At 38.4% G+C, this 16705-nt stretch overlaps 1 protein-coding gene across 3 annotated transcripts in view; it reads left to right on the top strand.

The window, feature by feature from the left end:
- The window catches only part of LAMA3 (laminin subunit alpha 3), a 114842-nt gene that overhangs the window by 62985 nt on the left and 35152 nt on the right, over nucleotides 1–16705 (top strand). For all 3 annotated transcript variants that reach the window (XM_048080046.2, XM_048080047.2, XM_066992863.1), the window contains exons 35-41: nucleotides 1575–1719; nucleotides 2479–2619; nucleotides 4018–4182; nucleotides 7229–7330; nucleotides 8371–8454; nucleotides 9445–9675; nucleotides 13353–13466. In XM_048080046.2, the coding sequence (XP_047936003.2) occupies nucleotides 1575–1719; nucleotides 2479–2619; nucleotides 4018–4182; nucleotides 7229–7330; nucleotides 8371–8454; nucleotides 9445–9675; nucleotides 13353–13466 (982 nt within the window). The remainder of the gene's footprint in view (nucleotides 1–1574; nucleotides 1720–2478; nucleotides 2620–4017; nucleotides 4183–7228; nucleotides 7331–8370; nucleotides 8455–9444; nucleotides 9676–13352; nucleotides 13467–16705) is intronic.

Here is a 16705-nt window from a genome sequence, read left to right on the forward strand (position 1 = left end):
ACAAAACAGGAAACTGCTTTCATAGATAGAAGTCAGGATTCAGGGTTAAAGTGTACCATATTCTGCACGTCTTGGTGCACTCTAAATTTGATTGGTCTCTGCTTTCATTTTTGCCATACCTTGCTCTTACACAAGGCAACCAAAGTTGTACAAAAAAAAATAAATCAAATTAATAATTCCGTCAAATAGAATTTGTTAATTTAGATGTGCTAAGCCCTATCTTTATGCTTGGATAAAATTGAGGATACTGTTTGCAAAAATAGTAAGATTTCCCATTTCAGTGAAAAGCTGCATTGCCTGATTATAATGGTGATATTTTTCACATACAGCCCAATTGGTAATGTAAATGAAATGTCAACTTGTAAGTATAAGAGTTCTGAAGAAAAACTTGACTTTTAGCCAGTTTTTTGGACTGATTCTAAAGTATATAGCCATCTACTAGATTATGATTAATACTTTTCCTTGTGTGGATTACATGAAGTTCAAAGTTCCCAGTTAGTTCCAGTTATCTCTGTGTATGGGTAATGCATTCAGAGAGACTCTGAGAAACCTCGCCCATTGTTTGATGAACTGAGTAATTGTTTTCATATTTTACATGAAGCGCACCTTGTCTGCACGCTTTAACTGTTTATATCCATTAAGTCTGTAGCATTAGTACACATATAAATTTGGTGCTGAGAGCAAAAGGAGATTCCACCAAATCTCTGAGCATTTTTAAAATCACGTTGTTTACAACTGAATTGTAAAGATGTGGATGGTAATGGTGGCCGACGTTCTTTATCAGTGGGTCCTTTCTCTCTTGAAACCTTTGGGCTAGTAAAGATAGATTGTGAGAATAGGCTAGTATAGACAGGAGCAAGAAAGATTGTCAGACCTACAATTTCATAGGTTTTATCAGTCTGAAGAAGTTGTTCCAAAGGCAGGAGGAAGGAGCTGCTGCCATGGAAAGATGTTTTCTGCTGTCTCAAGTTTTGTTCATAGTTTGTTTTTTGCATCATCTATTTCACCTAAATAATTCCAAAAGTTTCAGCCCTCTCTGTGAGCAGAGTGGATTTTATCCCTTCTGAACAGTTGTAAACTAACACAAGGCTTGTGGCAGGTTGAAGTCCCCATAATTATTCATATGCCTGGGATTCCTCACCTTTTTGTTAACAAGTGAGTGCCCTGAGAAATGCCCAGTCACATCCTCCAGCTGTAATCTTCTTCCAGTTGCACTTACCTGTATACAGCATCCATGTTTCACGTTTGGTGTATAGTGAGAGCAGTTCTGTGCTGCAAGGACTGATTAGCTGCAAAAGTCCAATTCCATTATGAGCGTTTATCTTACAAAATCAAATCTCTTTCTAATAATTTCTGTGACCACTATAAAACATTGCAGTACTTCTCACCATTCAAACCTGAGAACAGTACTAACCTGCTGCTCTTTCTTCTTGGGAGTCATAAAGCTGTTTCAAAGCCATGCAATTGCTTCAAAAAGCTACCAGCCCTTTGTTTCAGTCTTCCCTTCCTCCTTCCCTCTCTCCATTCCTGCCTCTCCCACTGATTTTCTCTTATGTGTGTGTTTGTTGATAAAGATGCAAACCAGGAATAAAAGGACGGCAGTGTGATCAGTGTGCTCCAGGTACTTACGGTTTCCCAAACTGCGTGCCATGTAATTGTAACAGAGATGGAACAGAACCAGATGTTTGTGATCCCCATACAGGAATTTGCCTCTGCAAGGTCAGATAAATCAAATTATTTCTGCATTCATAAGCATTGTTTGCGCATCAGTGATCATTTCATATTTAATGGCATGATTAAAGTGATTTTATCATTTAGAATTAAATGTAGCTGTGGAAGTGCACCACACCTTGCAGTATGTGCACAGATTATCATGATAGCAGATAATTATTTTTTTTTCTTTTAATGAGTTCAGTATCTGTTTTACAGGTAGTCTTAGTCTTTGCAGTATCTGACAGTGCTACAATGTAGATGTCCATTGATTCCCTGAAGCGGTCTATACCCTGCACAGATCTGCTTTATGCATCTGCATCTCAGTTTTTGGATGTTAACCAGGTCCCAGGCTTTTTTTAGCCATATTATGTCAGTTGACATTTCACCACATCATTATATCCAGGAAATCTTCTTTTGTTCTGATCTGCATAATTAAATGTGATAAATGTGAACTTTCACAAGTGACCTTTTATATTGTAGGTTTCGAAAAGCCAGCAGAAGGGCTTTGGCAGGGAAGTTACCAGCTGTCTCTGACTAATATGTATTACTCAGTGGTTCACTTAATAAACTGGAAAGAAGCTCATAACTAAGATAATCTCAAAGAAGTCAATTTTATTTGCATTTAGAATATGGTGAACACAGACAATCACATGTTTTCATTCATGTTTCCATACATTTAAATATTTATTTATATGCAGAATGTTTTGGGGGCCTCACAAAACCAAAAGGAAAGCTCTAAGAATTCTTTCAACTGTGTTTTAACAGGAGAATGTAGAAGGTGCAGAATGCAGTGTTTGCCGACCAGGATCATTTTATCTGGACCCTTCTAATCCCAAGGGATGCACCACTTGCTTTTGTTTTGGGGCAACCAGCAACTGTCACAGCACAAATCGTCGTAGAACCAAGGTGTTTTCATTAGTTTTCTTCTTTGCTGTCATGAACCTACATTTACTCCATTATGGAAATGCCAATTTTCTTCCAAAATTCTAAATATTATTTTATTAGTTGTGAAGGATGGGAAATATTTTGCAAGTAATATTGCAGTTTTGGTGCAGCATCTTTAAAACTTAGGTGTAGTTTGAATGTGCCCTTCAGCAGAAATGGCCCTTTTCACCTATTTGTTTACAAATTGCTGGCTGGACTGAAATTAAGCTAGCTATCTTTATCTTCAGACACCAGTTCATCATTAAAGTCAATGGTCTCATTCATCATGCTTTGATAAGCACATATCATTTCACATCTGTATCATAGGCACGTTTTGAAACCTAAGAAGTGTGTGGCAGGTTCAACAGAGAAGTTAAAATTGTCCTTCCCTCCCTGTGAAAAAAGAGACATAGTATCAAGGGTGAGAAAAGATAGAAGCCCAGATAGATTTTTAAAGTGACAGCAGCATAAATGAATGGTAGAAATGAGTTAAGATGGTTGAAGACTTAAATAAATAAATAAATAAAAGCAACAACTGTCTGAAAAAATGCAAGAGAAAGAGAAGGGAGAAGTAGCATCCTAGAATGATGGATGTTGACCTTGGTTTAGGATTAGACATAGACTTGATGTAATCCAGATTGTGGCACTGTATTTTTTACAAGCAAGGATGAAAATCTGGCCTCAGTCAAGTCAGTAGCAAACTTCCGTTGGTTTTAGGAAGATTTCATTTAGAGTTTACTTGTCTTTAGGAAAGACTTTTCTTGAAAACATATCTGTCTTTTATGTCCTGTGGTTGTGAGAGCTGTTCAGGTAGATATGCATTATGCTTTCTTTTCCCCAGCATAATGATAAATAATAGGATGTATGTTCTTTAACAAAACAAGAGCCAAGAACATAAAATGTGCATTATTAAAGAGCCAGAATATTAGGCTACATTGCCAGCCTCCCCAGAATATCCTGCCATGTCCCCTCCCTCCCATCTAACCTACCACTAACAGGTATCCGGTCTGTCTTTCAGGTAAGTGTCTTTGGTTTGATTTTTAGAATGGATGTAAAAAATACAGCTCCAGATTGTGTCCTTGGATTTATGTACACAATTCCCAGGCACCTCCAGAAGGGGTATGTCTTCATGTGACTGAAGACAGAGTTTAGTTCATAGCTGACAAACCAAATGCTAGCATCCCAGGTAGCTTTTGCACATCTGTCCCTCTTAAGTTCTGTTTTGAGATCCTTGCAACATCCATTGACAAAGACTTTGGGCTGCCTTTAAAGGGGTTGAATTCATGTTTAGGGAATTACAGTCTAAACTATTTTGCCCCATTACTTAGTGTTGGTGAAGTTTAATAAAGGATGAAACAAATATTTCCTTTATTTCATTAGTTTGTGGACATGAGGAACTGGCGCTTGGAGGCAATGGATGGAAATATTGACATTCCAGTCACTTTCAATCCTGTCAGTAATAGTGTAGTGGCTGATGTTCAAGAATTGCCTACTTCAGTGCATAGTTTGTACTGGAAAGCACCACCATCTTACCTGGGAGAGAAGGTAAATGACGCCTAACTCAACTGTTTTAATAAAATGTATTTGTTTTTGCCAGCATTGTTGATAGAGAGTCTCCTACTCTTTGTTAGATACTTTTCCCTCTCCCCTCACTAGAGTCTTCTTACTCTTTCTTGATGAGCCAGGAATCACAACATTTGACTTCTGAGTAGAAGGTTAAAGTTATAACCAGTAAAACAGAATTAATACTTTTTTTTCTGGGTGCCAGGGAGATCTTTATGTGAACAGCATGGTCAAGAGCTATGGTTCAGAGATCTATCTTTCAGTTGAATGACATATTTAGTTAGGTTGTTTTTTTTGCTTACGTTACAGAGTTTCTTGCTGCAATGTCTAAAAATAATTTTCCAAAGTAATTTCATGATGAATCATACTTTATCTACTATAACATTAAACCAGAAGAACTTCTTATTGTTCCCATAACAAAATGTAAAGCAGTCAATAGCCTTCTTAAACACAATTATTAAGAACTGTGTTATGATTTTTAAATTGCATGTCACACTGTCAAACCAGACATGTCATGATTTGATTTTATTTAAAATGACAATACTGTAAATTAAATAGTTTGTGTGACCCTACTTTTACCATGCACTGTGTGTAAGTGTACATTTTAGTAGGTACTAGCTATACTCCAGTAGGAAAACTCACTAAAGAAATGTTATCTCAATGCTAGTTTTACAAGCTCATAAACATACCAGCCATTCATTTTATTGTTCAATATGGTGAGCATAAATGCTATTTTCCATTATCTTCAGCATTTTAACTAGTTCAATTGCAACGTAATACTTGGCATAATATATTTCCTTTCCTCTCTCTCTTTGTTTACAAAGTTAAAAGGAAATCAAATATAAAATGTGTAGCAGTGCAGAAACTAACAGTGAATGAGAAATTCAGTTCACATAACCCCCATTTTTTTTCCCGTGTATTTCAACATTCTGTTTAGTAGAGCAATTTTAATGTTAGAAAATAAATAATGTACATATGGAATACAGAGGGCAGTTGATAATACCAATATTTTTGCATTTCCCCACAAATTTAAGAAAAAAGCACTACCATAACAGCTCATCATATAGCACAGTCCTAAAATGTGTGTTAAACAGGAAATGAGCTCTAACTTGAATTTTCTTATATTTTTGAAAAATATACAGGATTGTTTTGATTGTGTTGGCAAAATATAACCAATGTTCCAAATTATGATTTTGAAAATGCAGTTGCAAAAGTTAGTAGCTTTAATTACAGCCTTGTGATCCAAGGCACAAATTTCTCTCCACAGAGATGTCTGTGTTTTGTTTGTAATACATTAGAATACATAGAAACAAACACAGCAAATGCTGATGTTTACCTGCAGAACACTGAAACCTGACAAAGCAGTTCTTCCTGTGCCAAAACAAGCACAAGCGATAAGGGCAAACAGAAAAGGGTGCAAAACAAAGTAATGTGTCTGTGGCAAAACACTTGGTTTCAGCTTAGCTGTTTGCTATGTGCTCTTTCAACTGAAGTTTTGGGCCTTTTTTTTTTTTAATTAATTAATTGACTTATTTCAATTAACTTCTCACCTCGGTAGACCCTCAGGTCAGTCAGATTTCACTTACAGCTAGTGGTGTAGCATTTATTAGACAAAATCATGATTTAGTGAAGTATTTTCAGTTCTGATAAGTGCTTCTTCTGATGTTGATCATTCCAACTCAAAGTGCCTAGAAGATGTTATCCTTAATTTTTTATGGAGAGTACACTTCCAAAGGGAAGTCAGTAAATTGCCTATATACACTTCAGGCATAAAATTTTCTCAAATTTATATAGTGGACTTGACTATGATATCATTTTCTCTCATAATTCAAGAGAGAAAGGGAAATTTGAAGTGTTGAAGATTGCTCCGTGAGAAGTTGGTAATGGAAATAGGACTTTCTTGAATTCAGTCTTCTCTATCCCCAAAGACTACAGAGGGTCCTGCATGGGCACTGAGAGATCAAGCCACAAGAGGCACTTGGTAGCTTCTTCAAGGTTTGTGTTTCACCTAGCAGTTTCTGACAGGCTCTTCCTGGAACAAGAACTCCTTAGGCTGTTCCTGGAGCATGATTTTGTCTCTATATATTTTGAACTGAATCACTCATACACAACCCAGGGAAGCTATTTGATAAATGATTCAGACTTGCTTGCCTAAGTCTTTGTTTTGTGCAGCAGTGGGTTTATTTGGTTGGGGCTAAGGCCTTCCGTGTTCACCTGTAGTTCAGCCAAAAGACGGTGGGTCTCAGCTCAACCTGCAACAATGGTCTGTTATCACCTTTCTGCAAGAGAGCTGATACCAGTAGAAATCTTGTCCTCCAGAAGGTGAAACAAAGATTTCCTGATTAGGTTCTTATTTGCAGTAAGCTCAGAAAATGCTGGGCAATGAGAGCCGCTTTCAAACATGCTTAGTTTTACTTTTTTTTTTTTTTTATCCATGGTTGTTCATGGGGTATACAGTACCAATATCATTCTCAACCTGATGTCTGCTCCTGATGAGACAAATCTGTTCTGTAGGGTCTAGGAAAGAACACCATTCATGTGAATGTGTGATTTCTTCACAACACAGAAGGCATGATTTAAGGTATGGAAAAAAATAGTGCAGGTAACCATCCAGAGAACAGTAGCAGGTACTACTCAGAAAGTAATCACAGAATCATTAAGGTTGGAATAGACCTCCAAGATCATATGATCCAACCATCCCCCTACCACCAATGTCACCCACTAAACCGTGTCCCTAAGCACGCGGTCCAACCTCTCCTTGAACACCCCCAGGGATGGTGACTCTACCTCCCTGGGCAACCCGTTCCAATGCTTGACTAGTCGTGTATCCGACTAATGTCGGATACACAAAGTAAATAAATTAAAAAGTAATTTCTTCCAAACAACACATATTTGGTCTAAAACCTAAAGAATTAATATACTATTTACAGTGTTTGAAGGTGGGGTAAACCTGAATACAAGTTTATATTAATATCAAGCAATAGTGCAGTAGAGTATCTCTGATCTGATTGTGTGCATTTTGTTACAGCTTTCTTCATATGGTGGCTTCCTAAGTTACCAAGTGAAATCTTTTGGCTTACCTAGTGAAGGCATGGTTCTTCTGGATAAGAAACCTGATATACAACTAACAGTAAGTTTTGAAATACTATTTTTTCTTTCAGCCAATACCATGATTTTTTTGTTTCCTGACAACTATGGAAAATTTTGCTCCTAAAGTGTGCTTAACTTTTATAGCAACGTGCTACATTTCTATAAAACTGATTTTACTGCATTTTGCTCAAAGCTATCGACACACCTCTCTCTGATGCCAAAGTAACATATTATTAAGCATAACTGACTTCAGAGCAAATGAAAAGATAAAACAATTTTCTCTGTAAAATGCACCTGTGGAAAAATATTAATTAATGTCTTGAACACTTGGCAACAAGTATGGCCTCAACTATGCAAAATATGTCCTTGATTCCATATTCAATTTATCTTATTTTCTTTGAGAGTTTTCTTCAGCATAAATTTAAACATAATCATAAGGCTTCAATGGACTGAAGTAAAAATGCATTTTATGTCTGGTGAAAATTAGAAACTTCTACTGTTTGTTTACATTCCCAAGAGGGTGGTTTTGTTTCTTGAGCCCATCAAAAATATTAACTGAGTGTTCTAGGGTTCCGGGAAAGATGCCTCATGAAGTACTATGGTGGTATCCAAAGTCATTTGTGCACTAGGATGTAAGGTCAAAGACTGTTCCTCAGTCCAGTATTGTTTTTATTTCCCTCCTCACGACAGCCAAAAATTTCCAAGGTAAGTAAGTTCTTAAAGATGATATCAAGAGGCATCTCCTTTTCTAAAAAGAAGGTGAGGGCAGCAAAGGAGACTCTCTGAAAATACAAAAAGAGTTTTTACTCAGAAGTGATAGCTAATTCTTGTGAAAACTGGCAAGCATTAATTTAATTCTCTTGGTGTTTTATTTGAAAGCAAGGATGTTAATAGGCAAAGGCAGGGAAAACCCTGCTGACAGTAAAACACAGTGCTTACAAAATGACATACAGTTACTTTTACTTAGGTTTTATTTTCCAAATAGCAGGATTGATTTGCTTCATCAAATGAATTGCATGTGAATACTTTAGCATAAAAAGTAGTGAAATGGTTCAATATTATGTCTTCATTCTCACTCAGGGCCAGCAAATGAAAGTTGTTTATGTGGATCCTAACAACCCACTGCCTGACCGTCAATATTATGGCCGTGTGCAGTTAGTTGAGGTAAGAAATGAAAATGGAATGGCCTTTCCTTTTCTTCCCTGTGGTACATTAAAAAAAAAAAAAAAAAAGATGCACAGACAATATGTGAATAAATACCAAATACTGGATAATGTTAACGAACATGAATTTCAGTGCTGTAGACCATAAATATAGAGCACATTTTCTTCTCTCTTTACTGTCACACTGAACCTAGGTTCTGGTTCATGCCACCTAATTTTAGCACGTCTAATTTAGGCATTTTGTCCAACCTAGTTCTTAGCATTCTCTCCAGAGACAGTGGAGTAATACTGAATCAGTCACCAATGGAATATGACTCATCACAGCCCCAGATGTGTACTTAATAGGGATGGAATGAATTGTTATCTGTTTTCTTCCTCTGACTCTCAGAGGAGACCAGGTGCCTAGTTTAGAATGGGTTTCCAACATTTAGGGGGGTTAAATTAGCATGGATTATTCCTACCTTAAACGTGTGCTCAGAAAGTCAAACTAAGTTATTTCTGTCTCGTGTATAGGCAAAAAAAGATAATGGTTCTTCAAGCTAAATTCCATTTTCAGTTACACTATGTCTGTTAGTAGCATGTTAACATGTGAAGGCAGCTCTCAAGACTGGAGTTCTAGTACTTTAGTTACTCTTAAAAATAAAAACATTTTCCTCCAGCTTTTTGTGGTTTAGTTGGTAATCCCTCAAAGAAATTTGGATGACTGAAGAAGAACCTAAATGCTTCTTCACTTTTTGATACCTCAAAGCCATACATACCTTGCAAAGTACAGAATACATCCCATTTTTTGCTTATTGTTCCTTTTCCTGCCTAGCTTTTGTTTGCATTCATTATATTTATTTTGCTGACATCTGTTTCACCCCACACCACTTGGGACTATAGTGGTCCTAAAGTGTTTTTTTTCCCTCTCTGTGTGGCATCCTGTGTGCTCTGCACATTCTCTTTTTAATAAACTGCAGGGCTGTGCTGATTTTGTATCCTTAATGTGCAGGGAAACTTCAGACACGCCAGCAGCAATAACCAGGTATCCAGGGAAGAACTGATGGTAATCCTGTCTAGACTAGATGGTTTACACATCAGAGGCCTCTACTTCACGGAGACTCAACGATTAACCCTTGGTGAGGTTGGGCTGGAAGTAACCACCAGCACAGGAAGTGGCAGCATTGCATACAATGTAGAGACATGCTCCTGCCCTCCAGAGTATTCCGGTGACTCATGTCAGGTAGGAAATGTTTGCCTCTGTACTTCACCATTACCTTTTGTCTTGCCTACAGCTATACATACTGGTTTAGTTAGAGGAACAGGCTAGTTATTAAGGTACTTACATAGTTCTTTTAAGTGTGTGCACTTCTGATGGCTCAAACACTTCCACTGTCTAAAAGGCACAGTAAGGTTATTCAACTCTTGATTGCCTTTGTGCAACTATATATGTCAGTTTGCATGTTTAAGGCACCATAATGAGGTCCAAGGGAAGTAACCTGAACCAAGATAGTTCTGAATACTTTCCTATTCTGATAGACTGACTAACGCTTTTCCTATTTTTATAGGAAAATGTTTCAAAGCTGAAATGAATTTATTTTTTAAAGTATTTGGAGATATTTTTATGAAAGATAATGTAAACATTGCAAAATTATACCGTTACCTGAAGCATGGTGAAATCCTAGCCTTAATTGTGCATCCCATCCCTGATGCTGTTCCTGTAGCTCTAATTCTTTTGGCTGATGCTTTGCTTAGCTTAGAGCTCAAGTGTTCCAATGGTTAAGTACCCAAAGCAGCAGAATAAAGTAATGGAGTGGTAAGCAGTGTACGAAGTGCACAAAATATGATTCTCAGAGAAATCGGTTGAAGGATAAAGCAGCAATTGCTGTGCTAACCTTGCAAACATTTTTGAAAAGAGAATGAAAGAATAATACCTAGACCACAGTAACTGCAGAGATGGTGAACAAAACATTCACAGTTGGCTTATGTCTCCTATGTGCATCCGCTGCTCAGGGTGGCCAGTAGTCGTGTGTCAAAAGTCATTTTGGAAGTATTTCTAGAAACTTATTTTTCACACATATGGTGTTCTTTGCCACGTTCAAATTGATGAGAACTGACTGAAGTTCATACTGCCATCCCATTGCTTTCAACATATTGTCTTTATTAAACTAAGGTGTTTTTTTTTTTTTTACATAAACTGATGAAAATACATAGCCAAAGGAAGTGATCAAGACAGTAACCTGGGTAGTTTGTAAGCCCTGTATGTTTATGCAGTGTTACTCAGGCAGTGATTTACTGTGCTAATCATCTAGCTCTGTCTGACGGCGTTAGGTGGGGAGAAGGTGATGCCTGCCACACCCTGAGTTAGGTATATATTGAGCTACAGGAACTGCGGAGTTACTTGTTAACTCCAGGAACTCTAATGTGTGCTGTACAACTTGACTCATGTATAAAGTTTAAAGGTGGGGCCCATCTCAGCACATAGCCTCATTAATCTGAGTCAGAAGCTGGAGAATAAGGGAGAGTATAAGGGAACGTGTAAATAGTGAAAGAATAGCGTGTGTTAACAGTTGAGCTAAAGTAAAATGATGGCCCAAACGCAGGGGCCACAGAATGTAGGATGGCTAGTTGTCACTTTAGTAGCTATGGGGTGTAGTTTAGCACAGGGTATGCAGCAGAGGCTATTGTTTCCTCATCTTCAGGAGAGAAGTCAACAGCAACAAGTTCAAAGGGATTTTTACCTAAGACAGGTAATTTATTCATTTTCCCTTCCTTGCTTGCTTCCTTCCTTCTTTCTGTTCTTAAATGAACCATTTTTATAACAACTTATACATCACTTAATATAAAGGCAATAACAGAAGTCTTTTATCTCAGAGTATTTTGCTAACAAAAGTATGTGCAAGGAGTTTCTTTTAAATTGTTGTTTATTTGAAAATGATCAGCTGAACTCCTAAGCACTTGAAAGTTTCTAGAGCTTTATCTTCATGTGGAATAAATTTTTCAGTATCAAGAATGCTGCTTTGAAAACAACATGCCCACACATTCCAAATGTGTTGCTTTCAAGTTTAAAGAGAACATAAGTAAAAAAAAAAAAAAATCTGCATAGATTTTTTTTCAAATACATTTTGATATCTGTCTGAAATGAGTGATTCATTTTGCTCTCAAAAAAGAGGCTTTCGGTAAATACAATTCATATGCATTAGAACCTGTATTTTACTTAGTCATGTTGTTTATATATTTCAGGCCCTGGTTTCTTTAGAATCAGGGTATACCGATTCCCTGTTGTTCAAGGAACATACTCTCCCTTTCAAAAATATATCTGAAAAATTTCAAGTGAGGATGCTTATTCTAAATAAAGTCCTTGCTCACACTGAAGTCAATATAAAAAGAGCTGTTGATGTTATTAGTATTCTGCCCACGTTTCTTTTTCTATTTATCCCATATGTGAAGAAAGCAAAGATGCTGCTAGCAACTGTTGTTTAAACAGCAATAACTCAAAATTCCTTTTGGGATCTGCTTTGGAAGAGGAGTTTGGTGGTTTGCTTTTTTTTTTTTCTTCTCTCTGATAGTTATGTCGTTGATAAATATACCGATTATTTCTGTCTCTGCATGAATACTTATGCCTCAACCACCTGCCATAAGATTTGAGGCACTGTCCTGGAAACCGTTTGCTCTTCAGATTAGTCCCATCGGTCTTGGTGGTGCAATTGCTATGAGAAAAGGTTTACAGTTTTGAAGTTCAACTCTCACTTGTTTTCAGAATGTCATTCAGGCCAGCCTCTAAGTGCGAGTTACAGGCAAGGTATAGGTACAGTGCAGAACTGCGTAGCCTGAGGCAAGTATTTAGGAGGTGTTTGCTTCATGGGGAGCACAGCTTTCTCCTCACTTTCAGACAGCCTCTCATCTTCCTTGCATCATGCCGGCTTAGTAACTAGTGAAAAAGAGCTTAGCAAATAGAGGGATTTTTTGGTCTGGTGGGTGTCCTAGGAGGATCTTTAGCAGAGAGTGTGAGCATGAATGTTTGATTTGGTCTACATGGAAAGGCTCCATGCCCAGGAGAAATTCCTTGTACTTGCCCTACCCTTGTACTTTCGCTCCCCATGCCAAGCAAGAATCTGGTTTTAACATATTAGTTAATACCTAGGTGGTTCAGGCTAACAAACTGAATGTCTCTTGCTTCATTCATAATGTTCCTTCCTCTGGTTCAACCCCTTGTTTAAACCCAACTTTGATCTGACACGCTGTGTTTCTGCTTGTGTGCTTTCAATAGCTGAACATTCTTTTCGTGCTTCCTGGGGTTTTGGGACAAGCCTGTACTTAAAAATTAGACCACTGTATGTTTTGTAAGATCATCTAGCTCTCTGTCTAAGCATGGCTTCTTATAGCTCCAGGTGGACTTATTTTGGAAGTCATGATGAATTCATGTAAAAGATATCTCATTAGAAGCATTTCCAAGCAATACACAGTGGTTAAATTAACATCAAGATTTCATATAACCATTAACTAATATGTGAAATTTCCATATGTTCTTCTCTGAGAATACTGTGGTGTGGAACAAATCTTTTTGTGTGGTTTAAAAGTCATATTCTACAACTTTGTACATAGCCACAGGAAACGTGTTTTGCTCACAGGTTAAAGTAAAAATGATGAAATCCCCATACCACAAAATGTAGAGCACAAGGTTCAGATGCTTAGGCTCAAGCTTCTTCACCTCCATTTTTCATTGACATTTGCTGAGTTAAAATACTTACTACTAAAGCTCTTCTACACCCATATTATTTTTTGTCAGGAAATGTACATCTCTACTGCTCCTTGGAAATGGCAAACAATTTCAAAATACCCAACTTATAACCTGTAAAATTTACCTTCCACCAACACTCAGTTTTTTTTTTTCCTTTTTTCTCTCTGTTTACTGTCTAGGAATGTGGCCTTGGATTTTATCGTGAGAATAAAGGAGTATTTACTGGACGCTGTGTCCCCTGCAACTGCAATGGAAATTCAAATAGGTGCCAGGATGGTACTGGAAAATGTTTAGTAAGTAAATATTAACATTCAAGAAATGTATTTGAAAAAAATGAGGGGAAAAAAAAAAACAACCCACATACCTTACTGCAGTATGGACTGTACAGTATTGCTAAATTCGTAGCAACTAAAATATTCTTTCCATGCTTCGTTCTCTGTATCTTATGCTGTTAAGGAGCATGAATTGTATAAACTTTCATGTTTTGTATGTTTAACATAACTGTGGGTGGTTAGAACAATTTGTGCCCTTGTTTTTGTTTTCTTCTTTCCCTTTTAATTTTTGTTAACTCATGGTACAAAAAGTCACCAAAGTTGCACATATGTAAGTGTTTGCAGTTACTTATAATAAATGTGGGTGCTTATCGTCGCATATGCAGTCTTTAGTTTTATACGTATATGCTAGGGTTTACCAGTGCTGACAAATAGTGCATTCATGCATAGCTTAGTCTTTACAGAATCTCTTGTTTAATTAACATCAGTAAATGTCCGCTAATCTAAATTTACAGCTAGGTGGATTAAAAATAGCAGAGTAAATAAAATGAGATAAAGAGAATAAAAGTTAGATTAATTAGAAAATGTCAGCTGTTACAGAAGATACAGTGGGGCAGAGTCTGCTCCCTGACATACCATATTAAACCTAAAGCAGCCTTATGGGAGCTGCTTAGTCCTAGTAGTAAGGGAGCGTGACATTTGGCCGACTGTGCTTCTCTAGCTTATGTCCATGACACTTCTTTAAACAGTTTGTTCGGAATAAATTCCCACTTCAAATTTTTTCACTAATTTTTCACTTGCTGTGTAAACAAGAACCCTGCCAAAATCCTTCAAGAGTTGTTTTCTCTTCTATTTCTTCCTTGTTCATTCTGAATCCATTCTGCCTGCGGTGCATTCCTGGGCGTTACGTAATTCCCCTCGACTTTGTCTCAACCAACCCTAGCGCTTCAATGCAAGCAATAAAGTAATTCAGCACATTCTCAGGAATGACTTACAGTCTGCTGCTTTGGTGAGGCTGGGCAGGCCATGACAGGAAAGTGCTGAAATAGAGCTACAAAGATGAAGAAGTTTTACTTCAGATGAAAATTATAAAGCTAGAAAAGTGCAAATTTCACATTTGCCTCATGAAATAGATGGTTTAGGTTTCTCTTTATCCCCTCCTTCTCACAGCTGTGTTAACTCTCAGATAGATAGAGCTAAATCAACTCCTGGCCCTGGGACAAAATTTAAGGCAAGCAAAGTCATTCAGGATAACGCAGTGAAAAATGAAAGCCTGGAGGGCCTGTATTTCCGTAATGAGCCTCCATCTAATAAAGAGTAGGTTTGTCTCTCTGTATAAAAGCCATCAGACAAAGGCCTGTATTAGTGCAGAGAAGGCAGCAACGCTTTCCAGCATGGAGCCATCAAATTTCTGTCAGGTTTCATATCCAAAGTGTAAAGCCTGGCCTTTTGATTCCTGCTCCTCACCTGGAGTGCTGGACCCCAGTACCTTCCCCTCGTGTCAGCTGCTTTCCAGTAATGGCCTCCATGGGAGGCTTTGTGAGGCTAAGCCCCGGCTGACTCCTCATGGCAGCAGTACGGTGCTCCTCAGCTAAGGCAATAACAAAGCTGTTGCATGATGGTGGAAAGAGAGGGGTGCAGTACTGCCCTGCTGAAGAGAATGGAGTGCAGGAGGGGATGGAGAAGACAGAAGAGCTGGGTCTCGTCGGTAGGGAAAAGCTGATCTCCTGCCACAAATCAGGCTTTGTGTTCTAGTGGTCCCTGCCTTTCCCCTGAAAGGCATGTTCCCTGAGCTGCAGCATGGTGCTGAGGCTTTCTTTTCACATGAGATATTAATTCATGTCACATACTCCCAAGTAGTTCTGTTGAGCCCCTGGCACACTGTACTGTGGCCCCCACATGGGTGTCTGGGAATCAGCTGAGAGTTTTCCTTTCAAAGTTTGCAATACTTGAAAGTTGGGAGGTGCTGTGACTCCAGAAGTGTCTCTGTTCTCCTATCCCATGCAGGGCCCTATGAAACTTGAAGGAAGAGCCATGAGAGAGCTGCTGCTCTGGCTTCATTCCACAGTGCTTTGGGAGTACTGGGTTATGTTCTCGGTTCTTTATATGCTATGTATCTAGAGGAACACCATGGCACATTCAGAGTGGCTTACCTGTGAAATACCTTAAACTTCTTTCAGTTATATATGGAATTTCTTCAATGTCTATAGGCATTTTTAAATGGATGGTGTCTTCATAGAATCATAGAATGGTTTGGGTTGAAAGGAACCTTAATGATCATCTAATTCAACCCCCCTGCCATGGGCAGGGACACCTCCCACCAGACCAGGTTGTCCAAAGCCCCATCCAGCCTGGCCAGGGATGGGGCATCCTGCAGGGATGGGGCATCCACAGCTTCTCTGGGCAACCTGTTCCAGTGCCTCACCACGCTCTGAGTGAAGAATTTCCTCCTCACCTCTAATCTAAATCTACTCTCTTTTAGTTCAAAGCCATTCCCCCTTGTCCTGTCACTACAATCCCTGATAAAGAGTCCTTCCCCAGCTTTTCTGTAGGCCCCCTTCAGGTACTGGAAGGCCACTCTAAGGTCTCCCCAGAGCCTTCTCTTCTCCAGGCTGAACGACCCCAAGTCCCTCCCCCTGTCTTGATAGGATAGGTGCTCCAGCCTTTTGTATTTCTTTAGCTTCCGCTAGTTAAATGGATTATATGTGAACTGTAGCTTTTCCTGTTCTTTCCCAGAACCTTTCACAAGTGAGCCACATAATTAATTCTTGAACCAAAACCAAAACAAATGACGAGTTACTATGTGAAGAGGCTGGTGGAAGGGCAGTTGATGCGGTTGAGAGAATCTGGATGTAAAGAAATGTGGAGGAGGATGTAGTATAAGAGGAGATGGGAAAGGCAGAACTGTTTCTCATTGTAGGAATATGCCCCTGTGCTTCAAATCACAGTAGTAGAGCCTTCAGCCAGGGCTTTAAGTCAGAACTCCTGCAATGGAATTGCAGTCTGCTCAGTGACTGCTTCCAGCCAATTTTAAATTTTCTTTTTCAGACTTTTACTTTATTAGGAACCCTCAGCTCTGTGGGACACTAGGGTCTTAGTCTACTGCACATTGTTTTCTTCATAACTATTTTCTCCAGCTGTAGAACTAGGGAGCGTGAATACCTCACGGATGTTATCTGCACTGCATTTTTATGGCTGCTCAAAATGTATTTCAGTAGCTTCTATTTTAAATTAGCACCTCCCTAGGTAAAGCAAAAGCA

Source organism: Anser cygnoides, chromosome 2, assembly GCF_040182565.1.
Source record: "Anser cygnoides isolate HZ-2024a breed goose chromosome 2, Taihu_goose_T2T_genome, whole genome shotgun sequence".
NCBI lineage: Eukaryota > Metazoa > Chordata > Aves > Anseriformes > Anatidae > Anser > Anser cygnoides.